The sequence below is a fragment of the Osmia lignaria genome, chromosome 14, assembly GCF_051020975.1.
Source record: "Osmia lignaria lignaria isolate PbOS001 chromosome 14, iyOsmLign1, whole genome shotgun sequence".
NCBI classification, from domain to species: domain Eukaryota; kingdom Metazoa; phylum Arthropoda; class Insecta; order Hymenoptera; family Megachilidae; genus Osmia; species Osmia lignaria.
This window is the reverse complement of record NC_135045.1, coordinates 12,817,815-12,834,000: the sequence shown is the minus strand read 5'-3', so window position 1 is coordinate 12,834,000 and position 16,186 is coordinate 12,817,815. Positions and strand designations below refer to the sequence as shown.

Below are 16,186 nucleotides of genomic sequence, written 5' to 3'. Positions count from 1 at the left end.
CTACTAAATGTGAAAGTTTTCATCGCGATCGGTACATTCCTTGCAGAGGAAACGCCGAAAAATATAAATGCAGCTTTACGTTTTTTGCAATAAAAATCGTTACGAATGAAAAATGCAAAATGTTTTTTTAACGGGCCCAATCGGGAGACGTACTCAACAAGATGCTACATCAACAAGATGCTACAGGTTCGTTCCGATTGTTCCATCCATCTCGGAGTAATCGGCGAACATTAAAAAAAATAAAATAAAATAAAATTAAAAAAAAACAGAAAAAAAAATACTGATAGAATTGAGTAACCTCCTCCTTTTTCGAAGTCGGTTAAAAGTACACAGGATGATGAGTTACTCTACCTGTAATACTTGATTTTTTAGAAAAGTTAAGACGTAACCCAAATCACTTATAAATAGTCTTATAACATATCATTTTAAATAAGTATACCAAAGAACACGTATGTTTACTAAGGTAGAAACATTAGAATAATTATAACTTATAATTATGTAATGTAAATATTGAACGCGAAATAGCAGGCCCCCGCGGACCCGCAACCACGAGACCGCTAGCTCGCGGATTGATAACACCACCGCCAGATGGCAACCGCGAGAACCGCGAAACTCGCAAGGCAAACGGCCTCGCAAGCATGTATATACCGCGCCGCGAGCCGGGAACAGGAAGATCTGTACTCGGAAGCGAATCCCAGGATGAGCGAGAAAGAGACAAGATTAGCTACATTTTTGGATTCCCACGGCTCTGTCAGTGTTCGACAGACGAGACGCGTACCGCGGTCGTCCGCCGGTAGCTCGACTGTATCCGCCAGCCACTGCCGGGACTCTCCCGTGCGGCTTCCCGACCGCCAGACCGGACGTACACGACATCCGAACGTCCACCGGAGCCACGGTCTCCCGATTGTCGGGGTGGGACGAAACGCGCACTGCGGTCGTCCGCCCCAGAGACATCTCTACTCGTCTCCCGAGCATCTTCCCACTACCTCCGCCGTATCCCGCCGGGTCACGACCGTACCGCGACCGTACCGCGCACATACTGCCACCGTACCGCGACCGCTGCCTCGTCACTATACGCGGCCGTCTCTCGCCCGCACCGCGACCGTACCGTAGGCTAAGCACCGCGCACCTAGATTTAAGTCCCTTAGACTGTCGTACCCGCAGGGCCGTAGCATTAAGCACTGACATACAGCACTGACATTAAGCACAGAAATACACAACGTTATTCCGCTAACACCGTCTTATTCTTACACGAACCCCGGACTCCCCGACTGAGTCGGCACCCCGGCGGAGTTAACCGTAACAATTAGAACACAGTGGGGTACTCGTATGTGTCCTAGGATATTAATTAAGTCACATGTTTTATATGATTTATTATTGCTATAACGACAATCATTTTGACAGATAATATTAATGTTTATATGTTAAGCTATTGAACGAAAGCTTGAAACACATTTTTTGTATAACAGGTACGTACATACAGTTACATTTCTTTTCATTACTTTCCGTTGGTCCCGTTTAACAGCAATCTGTGTTATTTCACCGAGAAAACGTTCTTATGATTAACAAAATTAATACTTATTCAAATTCATTGCTTTAAATTAATACTCCTATTGATATAAATATTTTCAATATATTTGAATACCTTGAGTATAAAAAAATATATACATTTTAATTATTATATTTAACTATTCTTGAATATCTGTATGTTGCTCATTCTTATAGAAAATCAGTGTGCCAAATCGTAACCAGTGCATATGAAATAGTTATTTAATCATAATTATTTTTAAGAACGTTTGCTCGTTTGATAGACCAAACAGTGCAAAGTAATTCTAGATCTATTTATTGTCCCAGTTGCAGCACTACTTTACATTAAAAATGCCATAAGTGTATTAACAATATGAAAATTCAACAAAAATGTAGATCTTCATTATTTTTAAATTTTAGAATTCAAAAATTTCAAATTTTTAGATTCCCTAGATTTCAGAATTTAAAAATTTCAGTGTTCCAAAATTTAAATACTTCAAAATTCTAAATCCTGAAAGTTTCAAAATTCAAAAATTAAATAATTTTTCAAAAGAGATTTATTGTTAGCCCACCCTAGAAGGTTCAAGTTATGCCAATGGCTACAGTATAATATAAAACAAATCATTCAAGATATTAGTATTACATTCAAAGTGTTACATTAAATCTAACTAATTTGGTTATTAGTTATTTTCAATTATTGATATTGAAATTCAAGTACAATTATGGCAAATGAATATAATATTTGGGAATGATGATAGCTTGTGCGAAAGAGGAAGATTAAGATATCTTACATACATACATATACTACATATTTATGATTATTATAACTTATTTACAACATAAATATGTTACGTACTCTTTAACAATTAATACACATTAGATGAGTATTTATTTTTAGAACTGCAATATTGAATTGAAAAAAAATATTCTATTAATTAAATAATTTCATTATCATCATTTTATGTAAAAGAAATATGTAATACTTTAATATAATTTAATTTAAATTTAATCAATCAGTTATTCAATATTTTATAGCTCATTATTATGCATATAACTTTGTTTGCTGTTTAATATACAGGCTTATTAAACAATATTTTATACAGTATTGTTTTTCATATACATATTGCATCAGGGAACAATTTTATAATTAGTTAACCTACTTTTAGCTAAACATTTTAACAGAATATTTTGCAAATAATTTAATTTTTATTAAAATGTCGCAAAGTATTAAAGTGACAAATAAAATTATATATTCCTAATTTGTATAATTATCTTTACAAAATATACTGAAAATAAGGAAACTATAGAAACTGCATTTTGTTACAGAAGTAAAAAATACTTTTATTATTATGTTTTCTTTTAAAATATACGAAACTGTTAATGATATATTCACAACTAGTCAATTTAGAGATCCTTTTAACAAAACTATATTTGAGTCTACATTGAGTCTACACGCGGAAATTGCATTCAGCGCACTGCTTACAACGCGATTTAATTCAACAACAGCGTTCATGTTAATTCGTTTCTCGTATTGCATTTGATATCTACACTAACATTATATGTGTTCAACAAGGGTACATTATTGTGATGATATATACAGGGTATCTCAATTTTTTCAGTCATACTATGTCTGTAAATTCAATGAACATAAATAAGAAATGTTACATGCAAATCGATAGTTTTCATAGTTAAAACCTAATATATTTTAGATTTTTCATTTCGGTCACCATACTGTTTAGATTTTATTTTCCAAATGCAAAGAAAAGATTCATATATCTATGTATTATATTAGATGCATTTTATTCGGAGCCTTCCCTTTTTTAAATCGAAGATTCATTTTTTAATAGTTACAGTAATTTCAATTATTGAATTCATCGTTATCTTTATCATATTCTTGGGCCACTATTCAAATTCACAGAAGCGCGGGAAAATATTCAAATTCAAAACGAAGCTAAGAAAATGTAATACCAAAAGCATCGAATTAATTTTGACACCTAACAGTTTATTTAAATTCAGTCAGAAATTGTTTTTGTGTCATTGAACTGTTACAATTTTAACGCTTCGTGTCACATATAATTACTATTCAAGATTTAATAAATTTGTAGTATTTATAAATTGAAATTCTCAAATATAATTCTAGATAGGCACAGTGTCCATTTACGATAAATGTTCTTAACAGCTTCTCGCGCGAGTTTAACTCTCTAGTGCAGCGTTTCCTAACGTGGGGTCCACGCCCCACAAAGGGGCAATTTGATTGTTAACGGGAGCAATTCGAAGATGGATTCATCCAGAGTTTAAGTTAATCGTATGACGACTCTCAGTCGCTACTCAAGGTGGGTAAACGTCCATAATTACTAATAATTAATATAATATAGAAGAATCTTTCATTAAAATTATATCCTACTTGAATTTCGGTTCTCCATTGTATGTTTTGAAAATTTACTTACTGTGTTTCCTCAACAATTTCCTAGTGATTTTTTTGTAAAACCTATCATTTAAGTTTCTTCAGTGAATAATTCAATTTTTGAATATTAAAAATGATGTTTACGTTACATAGGGGGTATAAGAATTTTAGAAAGGCTTAAGTGGGGCATGGCACAAAAATGGTTGGGAAACACTGCTGTAGTGGAAATCCGCTCTCATAGAAGCCATAAACGGTGTTACATTTAATACCTTCAATGACCTCAAATAGTACACAGCTGGCATAAACAGATTAAATGTAATGACACCTAAAGTTTCACTTAAAGTGAGTTCGAATCCCAAAATTGCGGGTACCCGAACGAAATGTAAAAATTCCCGACCCGATCTCGATCCGATCCTGACTGGACCCCGATCTTTGAATCTTAAATTTCACCGATTTTTGCTTGTCAAAAAATTTAGTCAAATTTCATACTTAATGATCCAATAACATTTTATTTTCTTCTTTATACTCATAGAATGAACTGACAAATTTTAATCAGAAAAGTGTGGAACACCCTGTATAACACCATGCATTTTTCATAATTTATCAAGCAAATGCAAAAATTATATTGGATTTATATTATTAACTTGTTTAATGTATACAAGATAAGATTCTGTTTCTTTGATAGAAAACCCAACAATATTTTTGCAAGTTGCACGTGTGCCAACAACTATGTAACAGTGTTGCAAAAGATGCACAGTGTATGTGTCGTTCAACGATGGAAGAAAGCGATTTAAAGGATCTGAAGAACGTTGGCTAGCTATCGGAAAAAGTAGCACAAGGTGACAGTAATACTGCATTTACGCGAGTTATGTGCTTCTTTGCGTAAAACGGCATCCGAAGAACGATCTTTGGCATTTTACGTACACACGGGACATGTCCAGCGTATTTCCAAATCTTACTAATTACCTAATAAATAATTTTTATTTGAGAATCTGGTACTGATTAATCCTCAAATAACATATCAGGTCTTTTCCCAGCCAAAGCATAATTTAGAATTTAAATTCGTTTCAAATTTTTACTTTTTAAATGTTATATTATCTTTTTAATTAGCATTTTTCCAATGTTTGAAAGTCTTTCGTTTGAAATGTTTCTAATTCTAATTCACGCATTCTTAGGAATGGATCATGATTGACCTGCTAACCGTCGTTCAAGGGTTAATACATCCATATAAATTAATTTTACAAGCTCTGAAAAATGTTTAGATTTTTCAGTAATCAGATTCTTTAAATAATTCTTTGACACTAACTATATTTGCTATAATGTCGTAGCGCAAAAAAATATTTTTAATAAATTAAAATTTCCTTACCTGTTATAAACATAAAAAGTAAGTAGTGTATAAATTTTGTAATTAATTTAAAATTGTGAAATACGTAAGACAGATCAGCACATTTAAATCATCCACTGGTTCTTCCAGGTCTACTTAAGACAAGAAAAGAATTAAAAGCTAAGATTGATTGCAGGTTGCAGGTGCCAAGGATCTGCAACCACGAGCTATCTGAGCCCGCCATCACTTAGAAACCGATTGCTCCTCGAGGACTTCTTCAGCCCTGAGTTTTATTTCCTTCCAGGAATTCTGAATATCCTTGCTCTCGCTAAATCGCGAGCAAATTGCAAACCGCAGGAAATACGTATCATTTATCTTGGATGGCACAAGATGAATGTTTTTAGTAGCGTTGATTTTCTTCAACAAATTCTCGTTCAGGTCGTTTGATCCCTGTGAATAATTTTCATATAGTTAATATAAAAGATTTCATGCAGCTAGCAAAATAAGATGTTTGGTACTTTAATTCTTTGCAAGCTAAAAATTCTTTTTATCTAATATTTAAGAAAATGCAGACATAAAATACTATTATAATATAAAATAAATTCTTTTCATAATTCATAAGGATAAGAATAGCTAATTTTCAAATTCAAATTTTCAATCTTTTACTTTATGTGCAGATAAAACAACTGAAAGAAAAAGAATTAAAAAAGGATACATAGGTAATTACAATATTATAGTATGTCATACACTTTATGTTATAAATGATAATCTTGAAAATAATTTACCTTCAACCGGAAGCAAACGAGTCCTAATACCACTTCAGCCACAATCTCGAATCGTGGGTCTGAAAGGACCAGTGCCTCGAATTCATGAGCTTGGGCGACGTGAGTCCTGATATATCGTTGGAGATTCTCTACCCCATAAATTCTCAAAACGAACCACAATTTCAACGCTCTGAATCTACGTCCCAATGGAATTTGCCAATGCTATGGAACGAAAACAGATGTTGCTTTTAAGTGCATATTAATAAATTTTTGCCTTTACAGGGAAGGAAGCAAACTACAAAATTAGGTGTATATCTCTCTTTTACAAACTGAAATTTACTTATGTGAATTAAAATTATTTTAAAATAGATATAATTAAAATTTAAGACAGTTAAAAATCCTTAAGGTAATATAATATATTACAAATAAATTTAAATTGTTGTTAATTCAATAGTTTGTGTAATAATACATATATTCTGACTCATTGATCATTATAAAAATGATTAATTATTACAAATGAATGTGCAAATTTACCCTATAATCTGGGGCAGATCCTTGCATGTCATGTTTCAGATACAACGGGTCAACGTTGAATGCATTAATAACATAAGTCGGATCTTTTAACCACATGGTTGAACAATCAAAGTTCACCAACATCCATTTGTGTGGATTAAAATTGAAAGAGTCAGCTAACTCAATACCATTCATTAAATGTCGAAATTCCGGGCAAATAAAAGCGGAACCTAATGAAAAAACCATATAAATATTTCATAGAGAATAGTATAATTTTTTAATAGTTCACCAGCATAAGCAGCATCCACGTGCAACCAAATGTTCTCGCGATTTGCAACAACCCCCATTTCATCGAGGCGATCGAATGCACAGGAGCAAGTTGTCCCTAACGTTGCAACAGCCTATAAAATAATTTTAATAAATACGTAATTATAAGTTATATAAATTATAGCAAGTGAAGTTTTAACACTAGAACAATACGACGTCAGAGATATACCTGTGTTTAAATTAAAAATTAAAAATTAGAAATGAATTACCATATAAAATAATTTTTTATTTTGACATTGATCATTTTTGTAACTTAAAATAAAAAATGTGAAGTTCGTCGTTTTGAAGAAATTTTGGTTGTTTTAGTGTTAATATTTTAAAAGAAAATTTTATAACTTACGTAGAATGGAATTAATCCTTGTTCTCTATCCTTGCGAATCGCTTCTGCAAGTGTTTCACCTCGAAGTTTGTATTTAGAATCAACTTCTAAGGATCGAAATTTCACGCCTCCTAGAAGGCCAGCTCGTTCTACAGAACTGTGAGCCTGACCTGAAAGACAAATTAAAAATAAAATTTTATCTTGTCTGTTACACATATATAGAAATGTATATGAAAAAATTGTTATGTTATCAAAAATATATGTAAGAAAATTTAGTTTAATAAAAACCTTTTTCAATTGTTGAAAATTCAATCGAACAGTTCAAAGTAGTTTATAAATATTTTAAAAATAGAATTTGATTACAATCCCTATGAAAAATCACATTTTAATTTATTCCAATTGTATTTTACTTGAAATTAATCTTTTTGAAATTTTTATTTCAAGGTTTTCATACTATCTACGGTTACAATAACAATATACACACATTTAAAATAATTAACTTAAAAAATAGTTTCATTATTTTTATAAATGAAATGTTTTAATGATTATTCTGTTATACCTATTTCTTGTAATTTGTTATAAACAATAAACACTACTATTTTCATTCGAGTATTAATCAACTGTTGCAAGTTTCATAAAATGACTTACATTTCATTCAACAAAATAAAAGCCTCTTTCAATTTTCAATCTTCACAACACAATAATCAATAAGCTATTATTTCAAGAGGTATTAATCATCGATATAGAAGCATTACAAGTATTCTCATGAGACACCTCATTCCTTTCTTCTTCGAATTGCTAATGCATCCGTCGAGCTACATTGACGATGGAAAATTACGAAATGCTTTTGTGCAGGTAACTTTCTACGATTCGACGTGCCAGCAGAGCGAAGTGGTAACAGGAGCGCAGAGCAATCGAAGGGGTGAGTGTGGGTGGTCGATGATAGAAGGGTTGGAATAACTCGAGTGGTTATTACGGGTTGCCATGGTGACAAAGTGCTGGCTGATGAAGTGCTGCAACCCCGTACTCTGTCCTGTCAACTCACCCTCTTACTCTCATGCCTTTGTCAAATGTTAAAGAGCGCCGGCCAACGTCATCGTTAATCTTGTTTACGAGAAAATCATGATCGAATAGTGGCTAGAATTTTTTATCCACCTAATTTCTAATCCCCTTGACATTCTTATTTTTCGTTGTTCATCCATTCCGGATGAAAGTGATTTTTTAATTTTTGGTATTGTATAAAATAAGAGTAATTTGTTTTCTTTTTTTTTTTTTTTTTTTTTTTTTTTATGAACGTCATCATTCAGTGATGTTTAATGATTTCTTTAAATTATTATAACTTACTATACAATTTGTATTAAACCTTTTAAATTTATATGTGTAAGCTACTTATCAAACTTCTTCAACTTTCCAAGTAAGATAAAATTGGAAAAACAGATTAACGTGTGAATACATTTTAAATTCATTTTAACTAATTACTTACAGGAACTATAAGCGACTAGTTTTCCCACTATTTCGTTGTCTGTCCATTCAGGATGTTGTTCCTTGACCTGCCTTATTTTTCTAGCCTTGGCACCGAGAAGTGCTACTAAAGTTGCTTCACTTGCAGTTCCCTATAAAGTGAAATTCAACTGCTATTTTATTGCTGCTATTAGCCGATTTTCCCGAAGTTAAAGCTTAAGATTCATCATGAAGAGTTTAATAGGCGAGCAACAAGTGACAAATGTATGCTTTTATGATTTCTTAACGATTAAATTAGAAAAGTAAATTTTTCCAATACAAAATGCATTAGGGAACAATATTACTTGATTTATAAGATGAGCTTTAGTAGAATTTATATTAAATTTTAAATAAAATCGGCTTTAATTTCTTAGCATTTATTTCACAGTTGGGTTCGTTAGTATTTAAAATTTTAAGAGTTAAAATTATAGTATAGCACACTATTTAAAATTCTAAGAATTTCATCGTCAGTATAGTATAATCTAGTAACGCATTCAAAATTTTAAGAATTATAACTAAAATACTTCTTCAATATTTTCAAAATATTACCTGTATAACACCACCTCCTTTTCCACCGCTGCAAGCTAGAAATTCGTTAGGTAAATCTAACATTTTTCCCAACCAGTCCAGCATTATCACTTCCAATTCTGTACAAGCAGGGCTCGCGATCTGTACACAAAAATTAATTAATCTTATTTCACATTTAAATTATATTAAAATATAATGAAGCATATCGGCATAGAATAAATGGCACTGACTAATTTGAATTGTGAGAATAGAAGGATAAGAAAATAATTCAAAATTATGTAAACAAATGAATGCACTTATATCTTGGTAAATAAATAATGATAATAATTAAGAAGTGAAGTATCATTGACTCTTACCCAAGTGAATCCAATGCAAGCGATAGCACCGCTGAGCATATCAGCAACAATTGCTGGGTACGATTGAGCCGTAGGAAAATAAGCGTGGAATTTTGGACTATGCCAATGAGTTACCTAAAACCAATTTTTTTTTCTATCAAAATAAAAAAAACAAAAGAAAAGAATAATAATAATAATAGCAGCAAAATTTTTCTTAACTTTGTCGCAAATAATTGCACATTCTAATGTAATCTTTTACTTTTTTTATGGCTCTTTTTAAAATCATATTCATTAACAATATGTGTAAACAATTAATACAATTAATAATATATTTTAATAGTGGAACAATAATAGGTGGCTATATTTTTAGAGCTCATGGAAAGATTAATAATAGGTATTCATTCTTGAAATGATTACTGTGTGGAAGGATTAATAATAAGTTTTCAGATTGGATTACTCACTCCTGGCATGATTACTCTTTCAATGTCTGCCATTATATCCTTCCAACTTTCTGGAGTTTGTGGAGCCTCAGCTGGCAAGAGAGGCTTCATGTAACCTGGTTCCACTGTTGGTAGTACTTTTCTACAAATTAAGATCAATTTGACTTAAAAAAAGTTGCAATTGTTAAAACTTTCATTGTACTATTGCTAGTTATTATGAAACATTAATTAAATGTAAAAAAGTGTAGTGATTGGATTTCTTTTGTGAGCTAATAAAATCTTCAATAAATTCTATAAATTTTTGAAATATTTCTTTTTTAACAATTTTGTACAATTGTAAAATACAGAATGAAAATAAGCGACTTTTTCTACAAGCAATTACAAAATTTTTCTGCTACGAATGTACCTTATTATGATAATAAATATCGAACATTCCGTTGCAGGTATGTGTAACAAAACGCAAAGGACAAATGATACAGGATATAATGTTTAAAGACAATAAAAAACTCACCTGTCCCTGATATTCTCCAGATAATTAACAATGTATTCTGCCATTTCCTTGGCGAAATCCTTGAAACCGTCGGGATCCATGTTACGTTTCCTGCAACATTTCCACATTCTGTTGACTAATATTCAAAACTAACTCACGTTATGAACGACTGATATTTTATGTATTTGTGTGAATAAAAAAGTTGGACTTGATAAATTACGGTTAACAAGGATCGATGTTTATATACAATGTTGTTTTTTTCATCATGACATTTTACAAAATGAAAATAATATAGATATGTTGAGGGTTTTGTAAAGAGGAAGTAAATTGTATAATTAAAACAAAGCATTATTTGTTTAAATACTTCTGTGATTAATACCTAATTACAATAATAAATTTATGCAATCATTTGTTACATATTTAGAGTTACAGTATAAATAATTACTTTAAGTAATTTAATAACAATTAGTTTAGTAACATATGTATATAAAAAAATTGTTCTAATTAAAAAGAAGTTCTAATTCGAATTTAAAAACGAAACAATAAAAATTTGAATTTAACTGTTTCAGTATATGTAAAAGGTAAAGAATGCACCCAAAGTGTGAGATGAACCTGTAAATGGATTTGTGAAGCAATTGAAATTGGTATAGTTTAGTAACAATCATGTAAATTTTATCCGAAAATTCTGGAAACTGAATATGCAATAGCAGTTCCTTATAGACAGTTGTTTGAAAATAGCTTCCCCAGTAATTAACATATCTCTTATAATTTTCATTTGAAAAATCAAACAATAATTTATTTCTTGTAGGTTGCAACTTCATTAATTTTTCGGAATTTTTAAATTAAGTTTTCAAGAAATATAGTTTGAAGATAGTACTATTATCAAATTAAAATGTTTTTCAAAGATTGGGTTTTCAATCGACTTAGGTACACGTAGTCCCTTATGCAATACATACTAGACATATGAGTAAATCTAGAGGACCTTAGTAAATCTAAAAATCTTACAATTAGTTACGCCAATGCAGTTAACTGAATCATAAGCAATTCACGTTATACCCGATGGCAAGATATCACTGAAAGTCGTCGTACCTCGACGTTCAGATCGTGGCAGTGTTCTGTATGTACATATATACGATGCAATAATTGGCGAGACTTGCCTTCTCAATGTGGGTCTTTAGAATCGAGGTAGGAGGTAGAGACACGTGTCTCCTCTTTGGATAGATAGTAAGAGAGGAAAAGAGATTTGATCTGTGCGTAATGATCTACGATTTCCATCGCAAGTAGAGACAAGTTGATTCGTGAGAGAACAATGACCATGACCTATTTTTTTCTTTTTTGAAGCAAGTTTCGTTCGACACCTTTCCCCTTCGTGATTGGTCATAGATTGTTTCCTGACAACCGTATGGAACATGAACGCATAATCGATTTGTCATCAGATTTGTTGGAGCAAAGCGTTTGACAGGAATAAATCATTCATTGTGGAAATTTGAGAACCATCAATACAAATATATGATTAAAATTCAGTGCTTCCTTGATCAGCATATTGTTACATTTTATGCTTCGATTGTTAAAAATATGAATCTATTAATTTTATTTTGTTATTAATTAAAAGAATTTAATGAAATGATTTTAAATTTATGACATTGTGAAGTATAGCTTAATTTAGTTTCATAAATTAATATCGATTTTAAGCAAATAACAACAAGAGCTCTGATAAGATTTAATAAATTTATAAAAAATTATGACGTTTTAAATTCGTATTGATTGTAAAAAACTGTGCAATCAATTAATCCTATTTTGAAGTTATTTTAATACTTGAACAGCGGAGTCTGGGTCAATCGAGACCCAAAACTACAAAATATGTCCAAGGACATTACCCAAAAATTAAATGAATAATTTTTAAACGATAGAGTTTCATATGTTGACAAAATAATTTTTAAAGGAACAATGTAAAATTTATAAATTGAAAATAATATGAGATACAAAAATTAACTTCAAATTGGGGCTCTCTCCATAATCTGCTGTCCGAGGATTAAATGAAAACAAAAGCTATTTCATCAAATTTCATTTAACTTGTGTAGCACATTATGAACAATAATTGTCTAAATCACTCTGCAAGTATACAATTTTACGATTAGACATATCTAAAATTATTAAATAAAATTTTTTTATATTTTGACAAGTATTTTGTCCAATTTGGTTTCAAAATTTAATATATTATGATAGTTGCAATATATTAATAAATTAAATTTTTACCAATAATAACGATTAATAAATAATTTCTACAGATTTCCTATTTCTATTGCGGCAGATAACGTATTAATAACGTTCAGTATTACGTAGAAAAAAGGAAATGACAATTTAACGTAAAACCTCGAACGTCAAAGAAAAAGAAGGAATTCCCTTTGGGAACTCCCGTGATCGCAGCAATGACGTCAAATGACTCTCAGAAGTGGAAATGCAAGCAGAAGTTCATTTAAACACGTTAACCATTTGAGGTCATCGAGCTGTTGATACACAGGTGAACGTATGGTTACTTTCACGTAGGATTAATTTATTTTCGTCTTGGTAAAATGATATCTTTGGAGATGTCCAAATTGCGTAAATACAAGGAAAATATCTCTGTTCTTAGAAGCAGTTGCATAGGCTGTTATAATAACTGTACAGCTGGGATAGGTACGAGATTTTTCATTTGATTGCATCAAGATCCTTAGGTGTTTTAATAAAGAGCTTTTTATTGTTTAATCTATAGTCTTTTCAATGAAAATAATATTCATATAATACGAGGCAAATTCATCAATTTTTCTATTTTAAATTACAGAAATTTTTCTAAAACTTTTAACAAAATCTATGTTAACTTCATCGAAGGTAAGAATAATTATTATACAGGTCAACTTTTTTTCCATCCTTTGCTTATTTACTTTTCCAATTTCATTGTGATATTTTACGCTTTTGTTTAATAACTTCGGATCAAATTATTCTAAATATCATTTATAAATTATACATAAAAATTTCCATTTCCTTACAATCATTTTTGTTAATAGAAATAATACTCAGTTATTGTTTAATTTTGGAAAGCATTATTCAGGAAACGATTATAATATGTAAATTATCTTACATCAAAGAAGGTAAACTGAATTTTAATTTATCACGAAATTTTAAAACATACGAATAAGTAAAAATTAATGTGAACAGATGAAGTGAGTATGCTTTAGTGATTCAAGACATGTCATAATATCTTTGTAATATTTGGATTAAATCGACCATGACCGATCATTCTTTTCTTCAATCTTTACTATGATCAGTCAAGGTCATAATTATTATGTTCTTATATAAAAATCAAGATCTTACGTACTTCTACCAGTTACCCAACAAAAATTACTCAACTCTTCCACCTTTCAAATTCTAATTACTCCGAATTTATTTCATTTAGCCCACGTTCTAGAAACTCAATACGAAAGTCAACTTTCGAAAGATTTCAGCTTTAAAAATCTCTGATTTTACTTAACTGATTAATTCTTAAACAAAAGAAGATCAAACATTACATTGGTCTATACTCTTTAAATATTTAATAAAATATTGGTTCTAGAGATTTTCAGCTCAGCTTGACTGAAAAAAAAGTGATGGCTAAATTATTAAATAAAGATAATTAAAATTTTTTTATTAATAGACATTATTTCAAAGATGAGCAATTTCATTTTCAACTTCATTTCAAATATACGATAAACTTTTTATGCTGATAAAATAATAAGGTACATTAATTGTACGATTTTTTAATGTGTTGAAAATTATGCGAAATACGAACCATTTCTCGATTATCTAATCAAAAAAAAATCTAATCCCATTTTAAATAACTAAAACAGTAAAAGAAATCGATTAAAGGCAAATAAATTCTTCGATTAATCATCTAGACTGTTACAGGAGCGAAAGGACAATCCTATCCTTGGAATGCTTTGCGTTTGCAAAGATAGGAAACGTATTGCAGGCTCGGTAAACTAATGTAAACACGCATAATCGTGCGTACAATTTGATGTAAGCTTCAGCAACGTACTTGTGTATTTCGTAATATCATTTATCTCTAGGTTAATCATATATTTACGTTTTCTAAATTTTCCATGTAGCAGACATTTTCGTTATTTTGATATTTTCTGAACATCTAAACTAGTCTATGCCTAGTGCATGATCCGAACACATGTTTACGTGCTATATGTATTTGTCACGTGTATTTTTTAAAATTCTTTTTCAATCGATTTGAAAAAATATGTAACATGTGTAATCTACTATGTTAAAGTATATTTTAATTGAGTAACTTTTTGATGTGAATTGTTAAAATTGAATCAGACTTGTAGGTATGTTTCATTTAGATTGGAGTACCAGGGGTGGGGGTCCCAGTGTATTCGTAAGAGGTCCCGGAACCCTCCCTGTAGCCCCAGTGCAGGTCCCTCCCTAGGGGGGCTGGAGGTGTCTTCCGAAGATTTCCTCCACGTAAAAGAAAAAAAGAAACAAAAAAACAGGTATGTTTCATTATTTTCCCCCTTTAATCGTATTTTTTTTATACTAAAATCTTTATCATTACTTTACGTAAACATGTTAATCGACACGGAAATGACTTCATTCTTATGCGGAATGTAAGAAGAGTTACAGAACGAGTTGAAATTGTTGATATATCCCTATGATATTTCAGCTCTTTTTATATCAAACTATTCAATTTCAAAAAATGAAGCTTAAACCTTAACAATTCCATCACAATAAAAATTCAAGTCAAAGCTTATCAAATTTAATTACCATTTATCAATTTGATCTTCGACATCCTCAATGATTAACCAACGTCCATTAATCAATTTCAACTATATCTATCAATGATAAAAATCTATTTTTTAAACTTCTCTATTTTGTTCACGTCCTTATTTCTTTTGGCCATCTATTAGTAAGAACTCTTAAAACAAAAATGTCAAAAATATTTTGGAGAATAACAAATTCAATAAATATACTAAAATTCTAATTATCATTATTCACTTTATCATTCACAATTATATAACTTGACCCAAAACAATTACTCTAAAATTGTAATATAAATTTTTAAATGTAGCCTGATAACAAATTTAATAAAAATGGAGAAATTTCAATTGCTCTTTTCCTACCTATCCCCTTATCAACAAACAACACGGCTCAAAATAATTACACTGAATCATAATAAAAAAGAATGTTTTTTAATTCATTTATCTCTTATTAATCCGTTTATCAAAACGTTTATTAAATGTTCATTAAACATACCAAGATTATAGTAGCGATGTTATCGCTTGACAGTTGTGGTATCCACGTGGATCCGGTTGGTGATTGAGCAGCTATGAACGAGTGATGTGCACGAACCGCGAATGTCTGCGTTAAATTGCCGTCTCCTCCGCATCGGCATTCTTTATATACCGCCCCACCCATCGACGACAGTTCGGCTTTCATCGGTTACCATCGAGTGATCGCGAACTGCGCAGTTAGATCCGTTCACATCGTCCCTGAATTCGCGATTCGATCTATCTCGACTCGAAGTCGAAGATCGATAAGCCCGACGGCGTGTTTTATTAAAGTTCACGAAGCGATACGGGAACGAACCTCTGCGATTAATGACTTTGTTAATTGTTTGCTCGTTTCACGTTGCCGTTTTGTTAAGTGTCCTCTGATGGGACTACTTACTATCAAATCTCTAAAGAATTTCTTTAC

The 16,186-nt window shown here is 31.0% G+C and overlaps 1 protein-coding gene across 1 annotated transcript; it reads right to left on the bottom strand.

Moving 5' to 3' along the window:
- Nucleotides 1-3,049: 3,049 nt before the first annotated feature.
- Nucleotides 3,050-15,923, bottom strand: Ddc (aromatic-L-amino-acid decarboxylase). Its single transcript, XM_034334822.2, has 11 exons — nt 15,746-15,923; nt 10,493-10,582; nt 10,003-10,123; nt 9,563-9,676; nt 9,228-9,347; nt 8,662-8,791; nt 7,200-7,348; nt 6,822-6,933; nt 6,554-6,762; nt 6,041-6,241; nt 3,050-5,705 (listed from the first exon to the last, which is right to left on the bottom strand). Exons 2-11 carry the CDS (start codon nt 10,570-10,572, stop codon nt 5,499-5,501), a joined length of 1,443 nt encoding a protein of 480 aa, XP_034190713.1. The 5' UTR covers nt 10,573-10,582; nt 15,746-15,923; the 3' UTR covers nt 3,050-5,498.
- Between the last annotated feature and the right edge of the window lie 263 nt (nt 15,924-16,186).